A 23,888-nucleotide genomic window follows, 5' to 3' on the forward strand; every position below is an offset into this window, starting at 1 on the left:
TTCTGGACAGTAGATTCCTATCTTGGGTCATTCCAGAGCTAACCCTCTCTAAAGCACAGGTTTCTGATAAGGGGACTTCAAAGGCCATCTAACCACCCCTATGGGGCAAGATTGAAATTAATTTATATATGCATACCTCCCAGTGTTCATACAGAGAATAAAACACACACCAAACCCCACTTATTGAAAAGCAAATAAATCCAACACATTATCTAGAAAAGTTTTCATTTTTTCTGAGTCTTTGAACATACCACGAAAACAGGATCATTGGCAGCAGAATGCGGCAAAGCGCTTGTCCCGTTTAGGAAGGAATGAACCAAATTATGAAGGCTCATCACTTGAGAGTCGAGGGTCCCGTCTGCTTTATCAAACCCTTCCAAGGCATTCCTGAAAGAAATCAGTATGTCAGCATCAAGAGTCATGAATTGGGAGTTCCCATTGTGGCTCAGAGGTAATGACCCTGATTAATATCCATGAGGATGCGGGTTCAATCCCTGGCCTCACTCAGTGGATTAACGATCCAACCTTGCCGTGAACTTTGATGTAAGTCACAGACACAGCTTGGATCTGGCATTGCTGTGGCTGTGGCTGTGGCATTGGCTGGCAGCTGCAGCTCCGACTCAACCTCTAGCCTGGGAACTTCCATATGCCAAAGGTGCAGCCCTAAAAAAGAAAAGAAAAAAAAAAAGAGTCATGAATTGATAAGGGTCTCTTTCTATTATTTCCAGCCTAGATAATAGTCTTTTGAGACTGTGTAGGGAAATGGAAACTTTCAATCTTTGAAAGGGGAGGGAACCCTTAATCAATGCTACTTCTGCACATGCTCAGTTGGAGAACATCTCTTCTGTGTATTGTGACAATTATTTATTGTCCTATCTGTCCTCCATTCCAGACTCTGAGCTCCTTGAGGACACAGACCCTGTTTTCTTCAGATTTATACTGCCAGGGCTCAGTACCATACACAGCACGTGGTCTGAGATCAAGAAATACTTTTTCAATGAACATGTAACCTTATATTCCTGTTTCTCAACTAAATGGATCTGCTACTGTAACATAGTCAGTGTTTTAAACACATCCCCCAACTCTCCTTATCCTCCCTTTTTTCCCCCTCCCCATTTTCAGGAAATTCTAATTGTCCAACCTAACTCAGTGATCCTCAAATTTACGCATACATCAGGACTACAGGGGGGGAAAAAACACACATTTCATGCCCACTTTCAGAGCTTCTGATTCAGTGAGTGCAGTTCTACCCAACACCCAGGTGATGCCAACTATGACGGTCTGGGTACCACGCTCGGAGAAGCACTTGCTTAACTCAAACCTATACGGAATGCAATCTGTGTCAACTGCATTTTTATCACAATGAAAACTAACACAGGCTTCTTTTCAAGGTGAATGTCACCCTTCACCTCACCTTTGACATGACTCTGCAGCCTGCCCTGGCACAGACTCTGCCACACTTAAGCCAACCTCTGCATTAAGTTCAGCCCACCCTGCCCCCAGCCCCACATAACCCATCAGGTGTATAATTTACACACGGTTGAGAAAAAGAATTCAGTTTGGAAGAAGATCATAAGTCTACCCGCCATTCCATTTTGGAGCTTTCAAAGACATTTGTGGAAAATCTTACTTATATCCATGCATAGTTCTCATGATTCTTACTGTCTTTTTGGAGGGAGAAAATTTTTAGGTGGCCTTAATTTCCAGTATTGTAATGCCATTCCTGGGCTGTAATCTGAGTTGAGTTTGGTCTGCAACACTCCTCTGAGATCTCAGCCTCCAGCACTAAGGTCTATGGCTGCTGACAAATTTTTTTTTAAGAGAGAAAAGACAAAGAGAGAGCCTGAGAAATACTTTTTAAACACTTTACTTAATGTGGTACCTTGGGGAGTTCTCTTGTGGCTCAGTGGGTTCAGGATCTGGTGTTATCACTGCAGCTTGGATTGCTGATGTGGCATGGGTTCGATCCCTGGCCCGAGGACTTGTGTATACTGTGAGCACAGCCAAAAAAAAAAAGAAAGAAAGAAAGAAAGAAAAGAATGAAATGAGGTAACTTGGTTCTGAAGATTGTACCTATCTGTATGTGTACAGAAATTAGAAATACAAGAAGTGGTTTTGAATAGCTGGGTTAGAAGATCTTAAAACAGTGCTATTTTGTTTGTTTTGTCTTTTCAGGGCAGCACCCACCACAGATGGAAGTTCCCAGGCTAGGGGTCCAATCGGAGCTACAGCTGCTGGCCTACGCCAGAGCCACAGCAACGCAGGATCTGAGCTGTGTCTGCGACCTACACCACAGCTCACGGCAACACCAGATCCTTAACCCACTGAGCGAGGCCAGGGACTGAACCCACGTCCTCATGGATACTGAGTGGGGATGTGTTACTGCTGAGCCACGGTGGGAACTCCCCAAAACTATTCATGATAGTAGGTGGATGGTGCCTTTCCTGCCACTAATGCCTTTTATTGTCTCTTACCAAGGGCTTCTCTATTACTGAGCTTTGATGCCTCCCAACACCCGGATTTCCTTGCAGCTCATCACGACCACTGGCACAAAAATCTAACCATCCTGTAACATGCTGCTCTGTCACAGAGCTCAGAACACCAACCTGAAGCTGAAGGTAGAGTTCTGGAAGAAAGGAGGATTGTCAAACTGCTTGAGAGACAGACAATCTTCTATGTCTTTCAAACTTGGCAGTTTCTCGCTGTTTCTTCCCACCTGATTCCTTCGCAACAAACCTTCGTAGGTTCCGTTACACAGGGTGACCCGGCGGTTGTAGTCATCCAAGCTGAGATGCGTAAGGAGATTAGACATAAGTCTTAATTCATGGATGATCTCATGACCTTGGGCCCGGCGAACCAACCCAAGGTCACAGTCACGGTAGCATTTTATCAGAGTTCCTTTACAAGGGTCAAAAATGTGTGGTACAAGTAGGGCTTCCTTCCAAAAGCAATTACGGATGAAGGAGTTTTGAAACCATAGATGCATAAAAGGCGAATCTACAGGTAAAGAATGAAGGAAAATCCCCATTCCGTTGGAAAGACAGTAGGAGTTTACAAGGCGAGATGGTGCCGCCTACTATGTGCATTTGAATCTCGCAGAGAGAGACTTCTGCCAGTGTGGGCAGAAGTGTCTGTGTAAAGCTAGGCCAGCTCTTAAGCAAAGTGAAGGCAGATGGAGGCGGTCAGAATAAAAACAGATGAAACTATACGGAAAAGAGGTCTCAGGAGAAACGCTGTATTAGAAAATGTTCTGGAGTTCCCGCCGTGGCACAGCGGAAACAAATCTGACTAGGAACCATGAGGTTGCACGTTCGATCCCTGGCCTTGCTCAGTGGGTTAAGGATCCAGCGTTGCCATGAGCTGTAGTGTGGGTCGAAGACACGGCTCAGATCCCGTGTAGCTACGGCTGTGGAGTAGGCTGGTAGCTGTAGCTCTGATTCAACCCCCAGCCTGGGAACCTCCATGTGCCTCCAAAAAAAAAAAAAAAAAGATTATATCCTACACGTCTAGACTCCCACCATCAGAGCAGTATTTCATTTGGTAGAGATAAAATTTTAAAGACATTTCTGTGTGGATTTTAATGGACAAAGGGATGCCCCGAGTACGTAAGAACAGAATCAGCACACATACGAGGATGAAAGAGGCCAGTGGCTAAAAGGTAGGCAAGAATGGCCTTAAAGCAGCACTTCCCAGGTGCGTTCCAGTGACATGGTCCGTGAAATAAGGGTGTCAAGGTCAGATAAGTTTAAGCCCCTCTTGAAAACTAAGAATATGGTTACTGAAGAAAGGCTCTGAGACAGTCTAAGAATTTAAACCCCTTTTTAACTCAGCATTCTCTATATTGATTTGGCCAGAGAAATCTCTTTTCACACACCACCAATCAATAGCCCTAGGCACCATGAGAAAGGGTGCCTTCTGGAATTAGACTCAGTCACGCACAAAGCACTCACTACATCACTGCGTGTCATGGAGCCCCATCTGGAGGTCTGCAGGAAAAGCTTAGGGTGGAGACGATGGGGTCCCTGCAAGCTAGACCTAAAGCCCTGCAAACACGTACATCCCAGCCCCGGGTGTGGACCATGACGCTCTGTGCACGGACCATCCGAAGACATAGGACAAGGGCTTCCTAAAAACAGGGAGATCGCAGTTCCCGTCATGGAGCAGTGGTTGACAAATCCAACTAGGAACCATGAGGTTGCGGGTTTGATCCCTGGCCTCACTCAGTGGGTTAAGGATCTGGTGTTGCCGTGAGCTGTGGAAGGTTGCAGATGTGGCTCGGATCTGGCGTTGCTGTGGCTGTGGTGTAGGCCGGCGGCTACAGCTCCTATTAGACCCCTAGCCTGGGAACCTGCATATGCTGCGGGAGCAGCCCAAGAAATGGCAAAAAAAAAAAAAAAAAAAAAACCAAGAAGATCTTGGAGGAAACAAATGAATACAGGAGGACAGAAGTGCTTCTTGGGGAATCTTCCTGAGATGTGTGCCAGCAAAGAGAAACACATTCAAGGAATCAGGGAGGACAGAATTCTGCACGGGCTACAGGCTGCTTATGTGTTCTTTAATACTTTTTTTTGGGGTGGGGTCTTTTTAGGGCTGCACCTGTAGCATATGGAGGTTCCCAGGCTAGGGGGTTGAACGGGAGCTGCAGCCGCCCGCCTACACCACAGCCACAGCAACACAGGATCTGAGCCTCATCTGTGAGCTACACCACAGCTCACGGAGACGCCAGATCCTTAACCCACTGAGCGAGGCCAGGGATCGAACTCGAGTCCTCATGGATATTAGGTTGGTTAACTGCTAAGCCATGACAGGGAACTCCCAATACTTTTTTGTTTGTTTGTTTAACAACAAACATGTATTGGTGTCACTTCTGGTAGAAACACGTTCCTACACCAAATGCACAGGACCCAGCGTTTAGTGCTTGAGAGACCAGTCTCCCACCCCGTTCCCTGTCCCCTCATCTCCCAGCGCCCTACGGTCCAGCCACACCAGTCTGCCTCTGGAGACTCTTCCAGCCTCACACTCGATGCTCTCTCCGCCTGGGACACATCATCCTCCCCTAGCTCTGCTTCTGAGGTCTGCGCCTCCTCGAGGCCTCAAAATAATCCTCTCTGCTTCTTTAAGACTCTCCCTGCTTCTCTTCTCGGCTTTGCACCTACACCCCTTGCGATACTTCTCACGTTACACGGTAATTTGTTTACCAGCGGCCTGCCTTTGTAAATAAAAAACGATCTTTCAAAGGGAAGCTATATTTTATTTATCCTTGTATTCCCAGCACTACTAAACTGCTAGAATATGATCAGTGCTTAAGACACGTTGGCTGAATACAGGAACAACTCATTTGAAGACAGTGGATAGCAAGGTGAAGGCTAGGCATACTCAATTCACAAGTGTGATTACCATACTTCTATTTTATTTTTTTTATTTTTTTTTGTCTTTTTGCCTTTTCTAGGGCCGCTTTGCCTTTTCTAGGGCCGCATATGGAGGTTCCCAGGCTAGGGGTCGAATCGGACCTGTAGCCACCAGCCTACATCAGAGCCACCGCAACACGGGATCCGAGCCACGTCTGCAACCTACACCACAGCTCACGGCAACGCCGGATCCTTAACCCACTGAGCAAGGCCAGGGATCGAACCCGCAACCTCATGGTTCCCAGTCAGATTTGTTAACCACTGAGCCACAACAGGAACTCCTAGTATTATTATTATTATTATTATTATTTTATTAAAGGGATCGGGGTCTTTTAAAATCCTACCTCCCCCAGGAAAATAATTTTCAGAAAGAGGACCAAGATGCATTAGAAAGAGAAACATAGAGTGATGCTCCATCCCTCCGAGAGCAGAAAGTGCAATCTCTGCATTTCCACTGCAGGAGGACGCGCATTACCTGTCACAGACGATTTCCCAGCTGGAGAATCTGGAGTTCCGACTGATCAGGGTCGGGTCGTCTGGTCTTGCCGCCCCAAGCAGCTGGTCTGTACACACGTCACACGCGTTCTTCCCGGTGGCAAAGTTCCAGTAGGGCACAGCAAAGGACTCATTGCCAGTAAGCCGCTGAAAGCCAAGCATGTGCCCAGGCATTTAATTCATGCCCTCAGATACAACATGAAACATATAAGGCAAAGACGGAGATGAGTCTTGACCTCATACAGAGCAAACGTAAAAGAAACCAAGGTTTTGACCCACCTGGAGAGCTCTTTCCAGCCACAGCAAATGGTAGCGGTGCCAGGTAACGAAGGCAGGTCCTTGGTGTGAGAAATCTATGGCCTTATAGGGGCGCCCTGGTCCTAAATCAATTGAGAAACATATGAGAGGTCACAGAATAGATGTTTTGAGATGTTAAACCTTTCCTGGGATGGGCTGCAGAGCCAATAAGTCCACGACGTTTTCCAACTAAATGTCAAACCGTTGTTTTCCACCTAAAAGACATAATCGTCTTCATTACAGGTAGTGTTCCCTGGGCTTTACAGTCGGCTCTTGATGTTTACCTCTTTTATATACAGCGGTGTGTATCTGTTAATCCCAAATTCCTAATTTATTCCTCCCCCTCCTCCTTTCCTCTTTGGTAATCACAAGGGAAAACAATGATTTTTGTCATTGATTTCTCTGAGAGCAACAAAAATGGCAAAAACCATCTCAGAGGCAGCTAGCACTGAGAGGATTAAAGTCTTCTTCCACTCTTGAAAGTTTGCCAGCAGAGATCCCAGAGAAATTCAGGCCATCTTAAGAGCCCCTGTTACGAATTTAATTTTGAAGCAACATTTCATTAAGATAAAATAGGGGTATCCAAACGAATAGATCATTAAAACTTAAGTGGAATAAGTTTTCTTTTTGCCTTTTCTATGGCCGCACCTGTGGCATATGGAAGTCCCCAGGCTAGGGGTCTAATCGGAGCTGTAGTCACTGGCCTGCGCCAAAGCCACAGCAACGCAGGATCGGAGCCGAGTCTGTGACCTACACCACAGCTCACAGCAACGCCGGATCCTTAACCCACTGAGCAAGGGCAGGGATCGAACCCGCAACCTCATGGTTCCTAGTCGGATTTGTTAACCGCTGCGCCACGACGGGAACTCCCTGGAATATATTTTTAAAGACATTTTTTCTAAACCCTTTCCTTACAAATGCACACATTTATAGGGAGGAATTCATTAATAACAGAGCAACTTCAACTGCACTTAGTCTGAATTTAGCATTGATGTAACCCAAAAGGAACGTCCACGGATTTTGCTCAGCCATCAATCAGTTATAACTACTCACTGACAGGCATGGTCGCCGAGACCAGAAGAGAGAAACACACATTCAAAGCAATTTGGCTGGCCTCTGGAACTGCCAATTTTAGTGGGAAGCTTTGGGCAATTTAAGGACCTTCTTAGTACCAGTCCATCCTTCTTCTCCCTCCCATACCAGCTTTTGATGGTTATGTAGAAACTAGCTAACTTTAGTTCTTTTTCAAAGTACCTATAATAACTTCAGAGAGATGAACAGACATGACTATAAATTTAATTCCCAGATGCAACCAGAAACCATAGTTTTCTTTTCCTCCTGAGACACTACCTGCTCATAAAGCAAAAATCCCTCAGAGTGATGACAGGAAAACTATAAAGGTTTACAAGCCAGAAGAGCCTCCGTCTCCACCGATAAAGAAAGACAGATGCTTACCTGTGAGGCAAGTTTTTAAAGGACTCACACTGAGGGAAAAACCCACTGTCACTGCTGTGGGCTCCACAGTCCTTGGTAAGGGTTTTAATGCAGAACAGAGTTTAAAGTACTCAAAACCAAATGATGAGGGGGAATCAAGTGAGGGGAGATGAGTGATAAACACAAGGACGGATGATTCCAAAGGAGAACCTTATTATTCAAAGTGAGCTCTGGGGAGTTCCCGCTGTGGCTCAGTGGTAATGAACTGGACTAGCATCCATGAGGATGTGGGCTCCATCCCTGGCCTCACTCAGTGGCTTAAGGATCCGGCATTGCTGTGAGCTGTGGTGTAGGCTGCAGATGTGGCTCGGATCTGGCAATGCTGTGAGCTGTGGTGTGGGCTGCAGATGTGGCTCGGATCTGGTGTTGCTGTGGCTGTGGTGTGGGCCGGCGGCTGCAGCTCCAACTCGACCCCTAGTCTGGGAACATCCATATTTGGTGGGTGTGACTCTAAAAAGCAAAAGCAAACAAACAAACAAAAAACCAAAGTGAGCTCTGTGTCTTTATTCACACTGACCTCAAGGAGAAGCCCCAAAGTGGGGATAACAGCAAATAGAGCAAGAGTCCAGAAGAGCCTTGAGAGGAAATGGACTGGACTTAGGGCCTCGGGGCTAACTGGTTTCTATAGCTCTCCCCAACTGAGAATATTGGAGGTTACAGTTGGACACACTAGATCAATGATATTCCTAAAAGACAACTCCCAACCCCAAGTCCTATGTGGGCCCCAGTTTTTAGGATCTGGAAGAACAAGGTGCCATTTTCTCAAGCATCCAACCTAACTGTGATTCAAAGGGCGAAGCTACGCTCCATTGCTGTGGCTCAGCTCGTGCTTTTCCTTGACAAGTCAACTCCAAAACCCCTGGGAATCGCAGGGGGACCAGGAGTGATGACCTGAAAGCCTCAAAACGAATGCACATGAGTTTAGACAAACACACTCCCAATGCAAACACTCTAATTCCTCACAAAGAAGCTTCCCGTGCTTTTGGCACGTGTTCGTGTAATTCCCCTGACCTGAAGAAGAGGTCAGAGAGGGCTCCCATGGGCAGATTTAGAACTGTTTTCTTCTGGAATCAAAAGGAATTTGCCTCCACTTCACCAGCTCTGGCCTTTGAGGATTAACAGCTTCATAGAGAAGAGTTTAGACCTTGAACCAAAAACACAAATGACAGGAGAGAACGTTTTCAAATATCCACAGCCAATGGCCAGGGAGCAATCACTCCATTCTAACACCAGGTACCCCAAGCAGCACTTGATAATTAGATGACTTTCAGAAACGTAATCCTTTCTTGATTCCTCGAGGTTTTCTCTTGTCATCTAACTTGCCTGAAAGAACTTCCCACCCCAATCCCAAATCCACACTGAGGAGTTCCCGTCGTGGTGCAGCAGAAACGAATCTGACTAGGAATCATGAGGTTGTGGGTTCGATCCCTGGCCTTGCTCAGTGGGTTAAGGATCTGGCGTTGCCATGAGCTGTGGTGTAGGTTGCAAATGCAGCTCAGATCTGGCGTGGCTGTGGCTGTGGCTGTGGTGTAGACTGGCAGCTGTGGCTCCTATTAGACCCATAGCCTGGGAACCTCCATATGCCACGATGAGTGAGGCCCTATAAAGCAAACAAAAAACAATTACAACAAAAAAAAACAAAAAACAAATCCATAGTAAAATACCTTAAGGTAAGGGAAAAAAAAAAAAACCAACAACTCACCTAATAATGTATCTCTAACTGAATAATAATGGAGCCACACAAAGAAATCATAAATGCTACAGTTGGCGATCTGTGGCTGGGTGCCGTTGGGCCCGAGCAGGCCCAGCCAGTGTTGCGTGGTGATCACGTAGTCAGGGTGTGGGGTGTTCTTCGCAAGGTCCAAGGCGCCCAAGAACTGCTCCCTCTCCTGAGCGGTCAAAGAATGGATATTCTGCCGGACAACCAGTGGTTTCTTCTGATCACAGTTGGGGCCGGTCCAGCCAAACCTGCAGTCTCCACAGTTATAGCCGGCAAAGTTTCCTAGAGTATTTTAAAAATGCAAGGAAAGATGGAAGAAGAAACTTCTGAATTCAAACTCTGGGCTAAACAGAAGATGAAGCTGTTGACAAGAGGACAAGGAGGAGTTCCCATCCTGGCGCAGAGGAAACGAATCCGACCAGGAACCATGAGGTTGCGGGTTTGATCCCTGGCCTCACTCAGTGGGTTAAGGATCTGGTGTTGCCGTGAGCTGAGGTGTAGGTCACAGATGTGGCTCGGATCGCCCATTGCTGTGGCTGTGGTGTAGGCTGGCAGCTGCAGCTCCGTTTAGACCCCTAGCCGGGAACCTCTATAAGCTATAGGTACAGCCCTAAAAAGACAAAAAAAAAAAAAAAAAGAGGACAAGGAAAGCCAACTGCCTTTCCTCACTCTCCTCCTGAAATGTTTGTCTCTCCAAGTGGACTGAACACCAGAGGGTTTCCAGAAATATTTCCAGCAAAGAGGAAGGACAGGAAACAAACTCCATGCTGTTAGGAGCCGAGCTGAATCCCCATGGTATCTCCGTAGGTGATTCTTTTTGGAGATGGGGTGGGGGTGGGGTCTTTAAAGAAATAAGTTAAAATGGGGTCTTTAGGGGGGGCCCCCATCCAACGAGACTGGGGTCCGTAGAGGAAGAAATGTGGACACAAGTTGCATAGGAAAGACACGGAGAAGAGAGCAGCTACTAGCCAGCAAGAGAGGCCTCAGAGGCACCCCACCCTGCCCACACCTTGATCTGGGACTTCGGGGCTGGGGAACTGTCAGAGAATGAGTTTCTGTTTGTCACCCTTCGTTACGGAAGCCCTAGCAGACGAAGACAGAGCTGCCTTCCCTGCTCGCCTTCCGCCTTCCTCTCCTGGGGTCCCCGGGAGCTGAGCGGCTGGGGGCCGCTCGCTCCTGCGACACATACAGAAAGGCTGACACAAAACAGGTCACTGATTTAGGGAACGAAGAGAACATACACCAAGTGAGAGGTGGAGCCAAAATAAATAAGCTGATTTTCAGGAATTTAGGTGAAATCCAGCATTTTAAAAGCTGGTTTATTTCACAAAAGGGGACAGACTTAAGACAAAATCTATAGAGAATGGCAGGTCATAAGGTGGGTCAGCCGCCTTGGTGTCACGATGTGCAAATCACTGCAGTGCTGGCTCCCAGTCTGTGCGCAAACAGCTCTGCTTCGCCAACCCAGCGGCAGCGGACTGCGTGCTACACCTACCAAGACCTAGGCAGCTTTCTGATTAGCATCTAAAGTGGAAGTTCTGTTAGCTTGACTTCCCTTCGTAGCCTTGATTACTGCTTTTGGTATGACCAGCACCTCATTCCTTAGAGAGTAAACATTTAAATAGTTTTGGTGTGTGGAATTCCTGTTGCAGCTCAGCAGGAATGAAACTGACTAGTACCCATGAGGACGCAGGTTCCATCCCTGGCCTCACTCAGTGGGTTCAGGATCCAGCGCTGCCATGAGCTGTGGTGAAGGTCACAGATGCGGCTTAGATTGGACGTTGCTGTGGCTGTGGCAAAGGCTGGCACCTGTAGCTCCACTTCGACTCCTAGCCTGGGAACTTCCATATGCTGTGGGTGTGGCATATATGTATATGTGGCATATATATATGAAATGTTGAGTCAAAGGGAATAATAATATTAATCTCCTGGGGCTGAGATGGGTTACATAAAGCATTGAAAGTGAGTGAGAAGCTCCCTTCCTCCTCCCCCACCCCCAGGACTTTTTCATTTGCTCTTGTTTCTGTCTAGAACATTTTCCTCCCTTGAGCTTCACAATGGGCTCTTTACAAGGTCAGCCCTGATCCCGCACATCAGGGTCAGATGATCCCTTGCTGTGCTCCCAAGAGACCCCATGTTTCCTCTTCACCGCATTAATCACCCCAACTGTAGACGGCTGCTGGTCTCAGCTACAGGGCAACGGGAAGGCAGTTATCCTGTGCGTAGGTCTGTGCTTGGCCCTGAATATTTCTTGAATGAATGGAAGAAGTATAAAGCCAAATCACCAGGATGGATACTTGAAATAACTTACTATTTTACTTGTCAATTATACCTCAATGAAGCTGAAATTTAACTTTTCTTTTTTTTTTTAATTATTTATTATTTTTTTTCCCACTGTACAGCAAGGGGGGTCAGGTTATCCTTACATGTATACATTACAATTACATTTTTCCCCCAGCCTTTCTTCTGTTGCAACATGAGTATCTAGACAAAGTTCTCAATGCTATTCAGCAGGATCTCCTTGTATGAAATTTAACTTTTCTAATAAAAAAAAAGAAAAGATATGAAAAGTGGGTACATGATTCAGTAAATCTAAATTTTCTTCTTCCTTTCCCTCCCTGTTCTTATGGATTAGAAAGAAAAGCAGATCCTGTAAATAACTTTAATAAACTATAAGGACCAAAATAGAGGTAAGTAAAAAATATTATGCCCATAGTAAAGAGAGAGCTATTTGAATCTCTAAAGGAAAAGAAAATTTTCCAATAACATGAAAATGAAATAATTAACATTTGTCCTATGTAAAGAAAATGCACAGATTTTTCTATTAACCCAATGCGTTTTCTGATGGTCAAAGAAAATGTCCTTAAAAATGTCGTTAAGTAGGAGTTCCTATTGTGGCTGGGCGGGTTAAGAACTTAACATAATGTCTGTGATGTTGCAGGTTTGATCCCTGGCTTCACTCAGTGGGTTAAGGATCTGGCATTGCCACAAGTTGTGGCACAGGTCACAGATGTGGCTCAGATCCCGCGTTGCCGTGGCTGTGGTGTAGGCCTACAGACGCAGCTCTGATTCAACCCCTGGCCTGGGAACTTCATATGCCATAGGTGCGGCCGTAAAAAGAAAAAAAAAAATGTCTTAAGTAGGAAGAATTTTTTCAATTGGGTTCTATGCTCTTTGTAACATACAGAATGTTCTACCTACACTTTCTTACATAACTATTTCTATTTTCCTGTTTCAACACCAAATGAGAATGTAACTGAAAAAAAAAATACTTAAAAGGAAAAATTCTACGAGTCCTAAGACTGAAAATCAGTTTTTTAATAGTTTGCAGTGAACATTAAAATCCGACTAGGAACCATGAGGTTTCAGGTTCGATCCCTGGCCTTGCTCAGTGGGTTAAGGATCCGGCATTGCCATGAGCTGTGGTGTAGGTTGCAGACGTGGCTCGGATCCCATGTTGCTGTGGCTCTGGTATAGGCGGGCGGCTACAGCTCCAACTGAACCCCTAGCCTGGGAACCTCCATAGATATAAACTATTGCATTTGGAGTGGATGAGCAAGGAGATCCTGCTGTACAGCACAGGGAACTCTATCTAATCACTTGTGATGGAACATGATGGAGGATAATGTGAAAAAAAGAATTATATATATATATATATGTATAACTGGGTCACCGTGCTGTACAGCAGAAATTGACAGAACATTAAAAATCAACTGTAATAAAAAATTTAATAAAAAATAAATAAACAAAATAAAATAAAATTGTCTCATATCTATTTTTAAAACATCTTCAATTTAAAAACATGTCACCTACTTTGGCAGTTTCCATAGGAATAGAGTGTTTGTTGAGAAATGCACGTGAAGAATACTAAATACCCAAACTTCCAGCTATTTACCCTGGCCAGATGATTAGAGATGCATGTATAATCACAGCTCTACCACAGGAGAGTAATTCCTTCCCTCAAAATGCCAAGAAGTAACACAGGTAAATTCCAAGATCATAAATTCAATATACTTCTAGATTGAAAACCATAAAACTTGGAGTTCCCATCTTGGCGCAGCGGAAACGAATCCAACTGGAGACCATGAGGTTGCGGGTTCAATCCCTGGCCTCGCTCAGTGGGTTAAGGATCCGGCGTTGCCTGTGAGCTGTGGTATAGGCTGCAGTCGAGGTTTGGATCCCACATTGCTGTAGCTCTGGTATAGGCCGGCGGCTACAGCTCCGATTAGACCCCTAGCCTGGGAACCTCCATATGCTGCAGGTGCGGCCCTAAAAAGTCAAAAGACAAAGAAAAAACAAACCCATAAAACTTGTCTTTGAATTTGGGGGTCTCATTATTAAAACTGAGTAGTTCATAACTTGGGCCATGAGGTTTAAGATCCTTGCTGTTTTCTCTACCATGATTCTTTTCGCTTGCTTGAAACAAAATTACCAATCACTAATTATCACCGTCCTCCTCTATTCCTACTATTTATTAATACCTACTATCTAAAGGGAGGTCAAGGCGTTCCCACTGTGGCTCAGCAGTTAGCAAACCCAAGGAGCATCTATAAGGATGCAGGTTTAAGAATCCAGCTCAGTGGGCTAAGGATCCAGCATTGCCATGAGCCGTGGTGTAGGTCACAGACACAGCTTGGATCCCGAGTTGCTGTGGCTGTGGTGTAGGCTGATGGTTATAGCTCCGATTTGACCCCGAGCCTGGGAACCTCCATATGCCTCAGGTTCAGCCCTAAAAGACAAAAAGACCCAAAAAACAAAAAATAAATAAAGGGAGGTCAAAACTAAGCAAGCCCCTACTCTGTGCACCCACAGCTTTGGGTACCTGTAGACAATTGCCACATCTGGTAATTCTGGACTTGACCTCTCAGAGCCTGTCCTGTTGGAATAAGAGCTCTACTTCATAGGGTTCTTACAGAAAATAATCACATTAGTACAAAGCAGGGTGGGTACCTCATAAGTCTTACATACTTACTAGTTTTATGAGATACCACTTAGCAAGTTGCCTGGTGTGAGTATTTGTTTTCCTACCTGTCCTACTCATCCACTCCGCTGTGGACACATCAAAAACCACATCAGGGTTTTTCCCCTTTGTACCCGAAGGGCTAACATAATTGGCGCTAAATACACACTGGTTGGGGGGCTGATGAAGGAATCATGAATAACTGAATAAGAGGCATGAGGGCCAGGGGATACAAATATAAATAAGGCACGGTGCCTTCACCTAGTGGGATGAGGAACTTGGGCTTGAATAACTGTGGGAAAAGTGAAAACAAGAAGGAACCAAGCACATGGATGACAAAAGACAAAATGATTAACTCTGACTCAGAAGGCCAGAGATGCCTCACAAGTATGTTGAACAAAGATGTCTCTTTTCACAAAGCCAGAGTTGCCCCCGAAAAGCAATACAGAAATGCTACTAAGAAAGCATTTGAATGGATCTGAGCTGAGCTCACCTATGACCCACCAATGTATCTGATAAAAAAAAAAAAAAAAAAAAATCCCTTTTCCAGCATGTCTCAGAGAAAATACACCCCCAGCTCGTCAGGTCTCTCATTTCTGAGCTTCTAAACCTGGTTTAAAAGAATTTGTTAACATGTTGAAGACAACTGAAAAGTGCAATAACGTTAAAGCCTAGCACACTAAATATTCAGTTATTAAAGAAATATTTATTTCTTTAATTTTTATTTCCTAGTAGCTCCTTACATCAACTTAATATGAGTCAATTTTTTGCATGAATCCACCAATAGTAGCAAATATAGAAACACACACACACACGTGTTTGTGTATAAAGGGGATTCTTTTAGAAAGGATTGCATTACCTCACTGCGAAGTGGAGAGAGAAAAAAAATAAAGGATCCTTAGATACTAGCCTATCTAAGTATGTCCTTGAGCAAAAATTAAATTTAAAAAGGCAAAGTCTTGTACCTACTTAGGACTGGGATGAAGATGGAAAGAGAGTGAGAAGAACCAAACTATGCACGCATGTTCCTACATGAACTGCATCGGCTCAACCTCAAAAGGCTATTAGAATAAATAAGCTTAAAGACCACCGATTAGTGAATTTACAAGGAGCTCTAAATAGCCTATTCCTTTTAATTAGAGATTCTATTATATTAATAACAATACTTTATCCTCGCATAAGGCCTTTCATCTACAGAGCTCAAAAGAATTTTACAAGTGTGGTTTCATCATTATCCTATTTTAGAGATTGGAAAATGGAGGCATGGAGTCACTTTGAACAAACAAGAAGTTCTCAGACAATTGTTCAAAGACAATTTCATGCACATGTTTTTCAGAGATCCAAAGACGTAGCTGCAACTGGTCTACTCTCAGGAATGCCCACGGGCAGGTAAGAGTCGGAGGGTGAATGGCTAATGCCAAAGTCTCCTGAAATTTACCTCTTCTTCACAATTAAGTTCAGTAATTTTTGGTTTCAATATATCCCCACAGAGGATAGGGAAGTTCTCTCCAGAAAATCTGAGCACATAAATTAGGGGCTTTTTCCCCCTCAGAGTTTGCTTGTGCTTTTCTTTCTTTTTTTTTTCTTTTCTCTTCTTTTTTTTCCTTTCATAACCTCACAACCCAGAGGTAACTACCATTAATATATTTCTTTTTATTGAGCTAAAATCTGTTACCAACTTCAAGATTGTGGAGACTATGGGTTTTTTTGGGGTTTTTTTTTTTGGTTTTGGTTTGGTTTTAATTGTGCTAAGAACACTTAATTTGAGATCTATCCTCTTAACACCTGTTCAAGTGTATGATACATTACTGTCAACTCTAGACACAATGTTGTACAAAACTCTAGAACTTCTCCATCTTCTTTACCTGAAAGGCTACGTTCACTGATTAGTAACTATTTCCCCCGCCTCCCAGCTCCCGATAACCACCATGGCGTCTTTGATTCCATGAATTTGACTATTTTAGATACCTTATATAAGTGGATTTATCCAGTAGTTGTATTTCTCTGACTTATTTCCTTAGCATACCATTCTCCGGGTTCATCCTTGTTGTTGCATACTGCAGGACTTCCTTTTTTTTAAGGCTGAGTAGTATTCAGTTGCAAACACATACCACTTGGCTAGGAGGTGGAGAAACTGGAACCCTTGTGCATTATTGATGGGAATGCTAAATGGTGCAGCTGCTGTGGAAAACAGTATGGAGGTACCTCAAAAAAATTAAAAATAAAACTATGATATAAGCCAGCAATAGCACTTCTGAGTATTTATCCAAAGGAGTTGAAATCAGGATCTTGAAAAGATATTGGTGTCCCCGTGTTCAGTGCAATTTTATTCCCAATAGCCAAGACACGGAAACAACCTGAATGTCCATCAACGGGTGAATGGTGTGTTTTTCTTTCCACTGAATTAACAAAGCTCAAGGTCAATCAACACTCTGGTTGCCAGACGCTAATCTACATTTCTTCCTTAAAAAATTTTGCATGACCCCAGATTTCCAGGGGTTCTGTTTGCAAAATTATTTTGAAGCTACCAGAGCAGAGGGGTTTGGGATGCTCGAGATCAGGTTTACACTCCGAAGAATGCCTCCTAAATTATGAACAAATTGTTTTAAGAAGGCAAAAATCTCACTCTTTAGAGAGAATAAACTGAAAGGCATGTGCCTTGCTTTGGGGCATATGACATACCACAATGATTACTGTGTGTGCTAAATAACTGTCCAGCTCAATTGCTAACGACTCAGCCTGGTGCCCTGAGGCTCAAAGAACAAGGTCATCTAGCCAGCATAAGTGGAGCCATCCAAAGTTGGAATGGAAAGGATTATGGTCCTAAATGAATCTTGACAGATCAAATCCTGGAGAAGAGAGGCAAGTCACAGCCCAGTAGTGATTCTCAGGGGCAGTTCTAGCCTTGACAATGGCTGGAGATGGAGACTAAATGCCATGAGGAAGCCCCACTTCCTTTGATTGATCCATGGACATACGATGCCCTACTGGACCTATAGGACAGCTTCTGTTTCTAGCCCAGGGTCTTCTTGGACATGACAGCAGGCGATCCCCATTTATGTTTCGAAAGTAGGTCACTGTGACTGTAACTGCCACCTCTAGAGGAATATTTATAGGCATTCCCTCAAGACAAGGAGATTGTAATTATTTCTTCTATTCTGCCATTCTTTTTTAGGGGGGGCACACCCAAGGCATATGGAGATTCCCAGGCTAGGGGCTGAATCAGACCTACACCACAGCCACAGCAATGCAAGAATCTGAGCTGTGTCTGCAACCTACACCACAGCTCACGGCAACACTGGATCCTTAACCCACGGAGTGGGGCCATGGGTCAAACCCACATAGTGGGGCCAGGGTTTGAACCCACATCCTCATGGATACTAGTTGGAATCATTTCCACTGCACCATAATGGGCACTCCATATTCTTGATTCTTTCCATCTTCATTAAAAAAAAAAAAAGAAAAACCTTGCTGGTGAGGTCAAAAAGATGAGTAGAGGGTGTTAAAGAGAGTCCACAGTTATATCTCATTTCCTAATGTCTTCTGCCCCCAGGATTCCATAAAATGGAGATTTCCAACCTTCTTAAGTTACAGCTTTCTGATTATCACTGATAGACCTCAAAATAAGTGTTCTAGAAGAATTTCTGAGTCATGGACAAAGAAGTCATTGTGTAGCATGGATTCTAATCCCACAAGTAATATGAAATGTGCTGCATCCCATTAGACTGGAAAAACCAGGAGAATTTATGACTTAATGTCTATAGAAGCAAATGCTCAATTAGCTTAGACAAAAAAAAAAAAAAAAGGAATGGTACATATTCAACATGCTATTAAAAATTTTTTGCCACAATGCCCCAAAATAAAACTACCAGTTCCTCTGAATCACAGAATTAACAATATGTCTGCAAAACGATTATAAAGCCAAAATCTTTTTAAGTTAAAAAAATCTGATATCATTCCTACATCAACATCACAGCCCTTTGCACATTCCTTTTTTATACCCTTACACAGCTCAATTATCTGTATTTTTCCATGTTCCAGCATCTTGTAAGAACATCAATAAAAACGTAATTTAAAAAGGAAAACCTCTCTTGCAGCTGGACACTGCAGAACAGTTTCCAAAGGCTTTGCTAAAGTTGCTGCTTCTGTTTTTTTGTATTTCACATGCCCTGCCAGCCTCTGAGTGTTTATCGCTGCTGTGCATGTTTGCTCAACTGGAGAGAAGCATCACTGAGGAGGATTTGAGGAGGCTCAGAAGGGCCGGAGGAATAAGGAGTGGACTGTGCTTTCAAAGAAACAGGTAATAAGAAAGGCTGAGGTCTAAAAGGGGAACACTGAGCAAATTTTAAAACACTCACATCAAACCCAGACAAGAGTGGGGGAAAAAAAAAAAAAAAAAAGCCATCGTTATCTAAGAACAACCCTCTCATTTTCAGCTGGCTGAGGAGAAAGCTCTGCCCTGCCACAGCTCTCCAACATTGGCCAAGGTACAACTCAGTCATAACCTTCCCGAGCAAGATGTAGCCTGCTTGAGGCCTGTTCAAATCATTACAAACGACGCCCACGACAGAACGCCTACCCTGGACGTCTGTCTTCTAGATGAAGCCTCGCCCTCCACCCTCGTCAACAAGTGCAAACCCATTTCAGAAGGAGAGGGCACCGATTCCACCTTGCAAGGGCTTGCTCTGGGTTCCAAAGCTGGCTCTGGGGCTCTTAGTTTACCTCCCCCGCGCCCCCCACCCCCACCCAACAAACAAGCCCCTGGCGTGCTGGCAGGCAGGCAGGCTTTCATATAACCAAGCTTGGCGTGCGTAATATTTCAGTTTCTTAACTAGCAGTGCTAGAGCGTGTGAAGACTTACTATACCAAGGCATCAGCCTTAATTCACTGCCTACGATGGGCCAACTTGGTTTGCCTCGCAAAGCCTGGTCTCAGCAACTCGAGTCCCATCTCTTCGTTGGAAGAGGCTCCCATGCCGGCCAGCACCTGCTCTGGGCGCATGCGCACGTCCGCCCGCTCGCTCACCTGTGCACCTGCAGGTCCGGTCAAAGAACTTCCGTGGCCACCGCTCGCGGTCATCCTGGTTCCTCAGGACATAAGGGCCGCTCCAGGGCCTCGTGTCAGCCTGCACCTCTGCGCACCGGCCCCGGCCCTCCAGAGAGCCGCAGACGTTGGAGGGCTCGGCGCCCAGCGGCGGGCAGCACTCCTTGGCCTGCAAGCTGCCCACCGTCATGCAGACCCGGGGGAACTGCGCCTGTGCCCCCGGCCCGAGTGCACTGCCCAGGCAGCCGAGCAGAAGCCCCCACCGAAGAGGGACCATGGCTTTAGAATCGGGAGACCTCTCTCGCCTTTCCACTCCTGTCTTCTGTCTTGCTTCCGCACTTCGGCATGCAGCGTGGTTTTGGATGTGGGGCTTGGGGGATTTGGGGGATTTGGGGTTTTTCTGGTGTATTTGTGTGTCGCGTTCCAGTTCTCTCCTCTTGAAAAAAAGACCCACCGAAATCGCAGCACCCACGATGCACGTGGGTACGTGCACATGCACAGGCTATGTGATGTGATTCACACAACTAAAAACCAATGTAATTCCATTAGTAGCGCCTCTAACGTACAGATTTAATGAAGGTAGCGCGTCTCACCCTCTTGCCCCGTTAAATCAGGCTCTGACTAATGGAGTTAATTTGGGGAGCGCTCCAGTCATCCTACCCATTATACTGCTATTTCTAACCCCTCCTTCCCTCCTCAGCCCCTGACTTTAATTGCCCTGAGCTCAGTTCAAAAGCCAAACGCCGAGCTGCCTTTATTGAGTCGGGCTTGCCAAATCACGGGGTCTTGTGGGCTCTGTGTAAGGGCTGGGAGAAGCCGTCATTAGGGGGATTAGTATTAGACAAATCCTCATCGGTAGCACATGACCCAAAGTGCACAATGAAGTAGATAAAGTTTCTGGCTTTGTTTCAAGAGGCTAAAACCATCTTCATTATCTGGGCTCATGTGCTCCGGCGGAGCTTGTGACCTCAGACTTCCTGGGGAGTCAATAGATGCAAGGAGCCTGCTGTCAAAGGCCCTTCACAGACTGGCCAGCCCTGCTCGCTGCAGTTCACTCCTGACCGCTCTCTGACGTGCTCCAAAGACTGCTGCAGGCCGTCCCACAACTTCAGAGACAAAGGAACATTGACTGAAGCCTGACGTTCAAGGGATTGCTTTGTTCCGCAATTAGGGACACTCTTCCCTCCAAATAATAACGTACTCTTCTTCTTTTCAGCCCCTCTCCTATTCAGCAGGTTTTTGTTTCTCATGACACAAAGTACCCCACCAGCAGAAATTCAAAACTGTCATTGTCAAGAGGCGGTAGGACCATTTGGAGGGAGGGCCTACAAGGGACGTCTTTGGATGGATGTTCAAATTAAGCATTGTCCGGCCTCAGTCTAGAGGGCGATGCATCTTCGGGGGGCAGCAGGGGGAGCATCCAGATGGGCAGTGGTGGCCATGTGCATCCATTCCCAGCATCCATACTCCCCCGCAGTGGAAACAGGACTGTCTTAGTGCTGTAAGGGTCTGTATGGACAGCTGATGCTTTCTATTTGGGCATAAAGATACAGAATGTTATGTTCCAAAGCACATTCCCATGTTAACAAAAATTTAGTGTAGCAGTTCCCACCCCATGTGCTGCTGCATCACCTCCATCATATGAAGTTGCTGTGACTAATTAAATGGCAGTTTTCAACTCTGACTGGACACCGTTGGCCAGCCTGGAGCCCAAGCCCCTAGATGCAGAATCTGTGAGGGTATGGCCCAGACATCAGCTTCTGTTCTAAGTTCTCTAAGCCATTCTAACCTGCAGTCCGAGGTGAGAATCACAGGGTCAGAATAGAGCACGGCTCCAATGGAAATGTCAGAATCAAGTCCACTGGAATATCCCATGCGAACTCGTTTCCCCAGGCTGCCTTCACACATTACTGCTAACTGGGTCGCTTGACATAGCAGGAACTGTTCTGTCACAGTTCTTAAGGCCACAAGTCCCAAGTCAATGAGTCGGCAGGGCTGCGCCCCCTCTGCGGGCTCCAGGGGAGGGTCTTCTCTCTTCCTGTCTCTGACGGCTGTTGCCGCTGCTCAGCTTCCTTGACTTGAGGCCATATCATTCCAATCTCTGCCACACTACATGGCCTCCTCCTCTCTGTGCTGTCATATGGCTGCCCTAGATGGCAGCCTCATCAGGTCAGTATAGAATTAAGAAATTCTGGGAGTTCCCGTTGTGGCTCAGTGGGTTAAGAATCTGACTAGTATCCATAAGGATGTGGGTTCAAACGCTGGCCCTGCTCAGTGGTTAAGGATCCAGCACTGCTGTGGCTGTGGTGTAGGCTGCAGATGAGGCTTGGATCTGGCATTGCTGTGGCTGTGGTGTAGGCCAGCAGCTACAGCTCCAATTTGACCCCTAGCCTGGAAATTGCCACGCAGTCCCAAAAAGACCAAAAAAAAAAAAAAAGTTAAGAAATTTTCATCCTGACACAGGAGACCGATTCAAGTAATAATTTTGGGTCCCTCCTCCCTCTTACATTGACTGAATTATCTTGGTATCAAGCCATCAGCCTACCTTAAGGCGTGTCATGGTGAACTACCATGAAACTTGTTAAGGCCTTTTCATCTAATACACCTCACAATGTCGCGAGGATCCAGGGGAAAGATTTCTCCCAGAGTTCAGGATCCAGAAAAGCTGTACTTCCCGTAACAACTGGCTGACCCTGAACCTGAAGACCAGAGGAATCTCAGAATAGTGTTTCTTTCTTGCCTTGGCCATTTATGATGCCTAGAACCAAATTCTCAGCCCCGTGTCAAATAACTGATTCAACCAGTTCAAGGCTTGACATGTGCCTTCCCATATGTTCCTGGATTCTGGGACTTGTCCTTTATCCTTTTGAGAATGTATGCTTTTCTCCAGCCCATCTCAAATCCCTTGAGAAAGGAAGCAGAGATCTATACATGCACACATATATTTCTGCATAAGTCCAAAGGTAATAAACTCCCAGCCAAGCTGTTTGTAAGTAAGCCAGGGCTTAGAGAAGAATTCAAAAAGAATTCCAGAGAACTTGGTATAAGTAATTACAGATTTAAGGACATAAGCCTAGAAGATCTCAGATCATGAGTATGGCTGTAATTAGACACTCCCTGATGTACAAAAGAGAAAGTCTTTGCTAGAAACTGAACAGCAGAATCCAGCAGGAAATACCCCTTTTGGTACTGAGATCATCTGTTGTCAATGGAAGCCAGAAACTCAAGGAATAGTCTAAGGAATGTTCTGAAAGCCAATAAAGAGAGCTGGCTGTGTGTCACAGAGTGAAATGATATGAGAGTAGAAAAGTACCTTATCAGAAAGCAGTATGTTTCACTCTATGCTTTTACCGTCGAAGCAAGGATCCAAATGAAAACAGATGTTCTGCATACTCTGATTCTGCATCTCAGCACCTAGTACCATCTTACACGTGAGGACTCAATGTGTGATTCTTTCGAGCGTTTGTGAGTGGACAATGTGGGGTAGGCATGCAAAACTCTGGAGGTAGGATGCCAGCTGTGCCTTCCCTACATTCAAAGGAGGAAGAAATGGCTCACAGCCTGGTAAGCTATCAAATGGGGGTGGTAAACATTTTAGAGCTGCTGCTAGGATTAATACAGAGAAATCAGTCATCTGCATCTTCCTTCTGCTTGTCAGTGAGTTGCCTGCTCTTTTCTCCATGCCTCTCAATGTAAAAATCCTCCCTGTTTTCAGCCCGGCTGGACTCCTCTGTCTGATGCTTTTTGATCTATTCTCTGCTGCCACATCATGGGGAAAAGAGATTATTTTTTTCCCTCAGTGTCCAAATTGTTTCCTAAATGCTGGGCATCTGTCCTGATAAGGGCTTTGCTTTCTAGATCTAAGAGCTCTGCTTTTCTTGGTGAGGTGAATTGTTCTTCAGAGGAATCAAGGGTTAGGAACAGGCTGTGTGGTTTCTGGTATTTCAACTGGATGTATTTTTTTTCCCTCCTGCATGCATTTTTTGATCGTCTATTCTCAAGCCTGTGTTTATACATCAAACAGGCTTTTTAACTTCAGATTTTGCATCACTCATCTTTATATTCACCTCTTCGTGCTTTCTAATCCTTATTTTATCATTTTGGTTTTTATCCTTCACCCTGATACTGGGTATTCTGTTTGGATTTTATTACATGTACCCCTATAATGTAATGACTGACTCTCAGCTAAGTAATATAGCTACTTCTCCTTCAAAATATGGTACTGTGGACAGGACTCACTCCCCCCTCTGCCCACTTCTGACCAAACCCAGAAAATACCACCTATGCATTTGTAAGAGGCTGTATGGCCCCCAAAAGTAAATTTTCTAGACAATTTTAGTACTAACGGATCCACCAGAGTTTATAAATATGCGACTAAGACAGTTTGGGATTGGAGTTCCCTTGTGGTGCAGCAGCTTAAGGAACCAGCATTGTCACCGCAGTGGTTCAGGTTACTGCTGTGGCACGGGTT

The 23,888-nt window shown here is 45.2% G+C and overlaps 1 protein-coding gene across 2 annotated transcripts in view; it reads right to left on the reverse strand.

Moving 5' to 3' along the window:
* Window positions 1-20,932, reverse strand: part of DCT (dopachrome tautomerase) — a 45,615-nt gene extending 24,683 nt beyond the window's left edge. The window contains exons 1-6 of one of the 2 annotated variants that reach the window (XM_047756040.1): window positions 19,400-20,932; window positions 9,397-9,696; window positions 6,183-6,283; window positions 5,884-6,050; window positions 2,607-2,786; window positions 252-387 (exon numbers count right to left, since the gene is read on the reverse strand). In XM_047756040.1, coding sequence (XP_047611996.1) covers window positions 252-387; window positions 2,607-2,786; window positions 5,884-6,050; window positions 6,183-6,283; window positions 9,397-9,696; window positions 19,400-19,694 — 1,179 coding nt within the window. In that variant the 5' untranslated portion in view covers window positions 19,695-20,932. The remainder of the gene's footprint in view (window positions 1-251; window positions 388-2,606; window positions 2,787-5,883; window positions 6,051-6,182; window positions 6,284-9,396; window positions 9,697-19,399) is intronic. The other variant, XM_047756041.1, reaches the window with a different exon arrangement.
* Between the last annotated feature and the right edge of the window lie 2,956 nt (window positions 20,933-23,888).

The sequence above is a fragment of the Phacochoerus africanus genome, chromosome 13 (genome assembly GCF_016906955.1).
Source record: "Phacochoerus africanus isolate WHEZ1 chromosome 13, ROS_Pafr_v1, whole genome shotgun sequence".
Taxonomy (NCBI): Eukaryota; Metazoa; Chordata; class Mammalia; order Artiodactyla; family Suidae; genus Phacochoerus; species Phacochoerus africanus.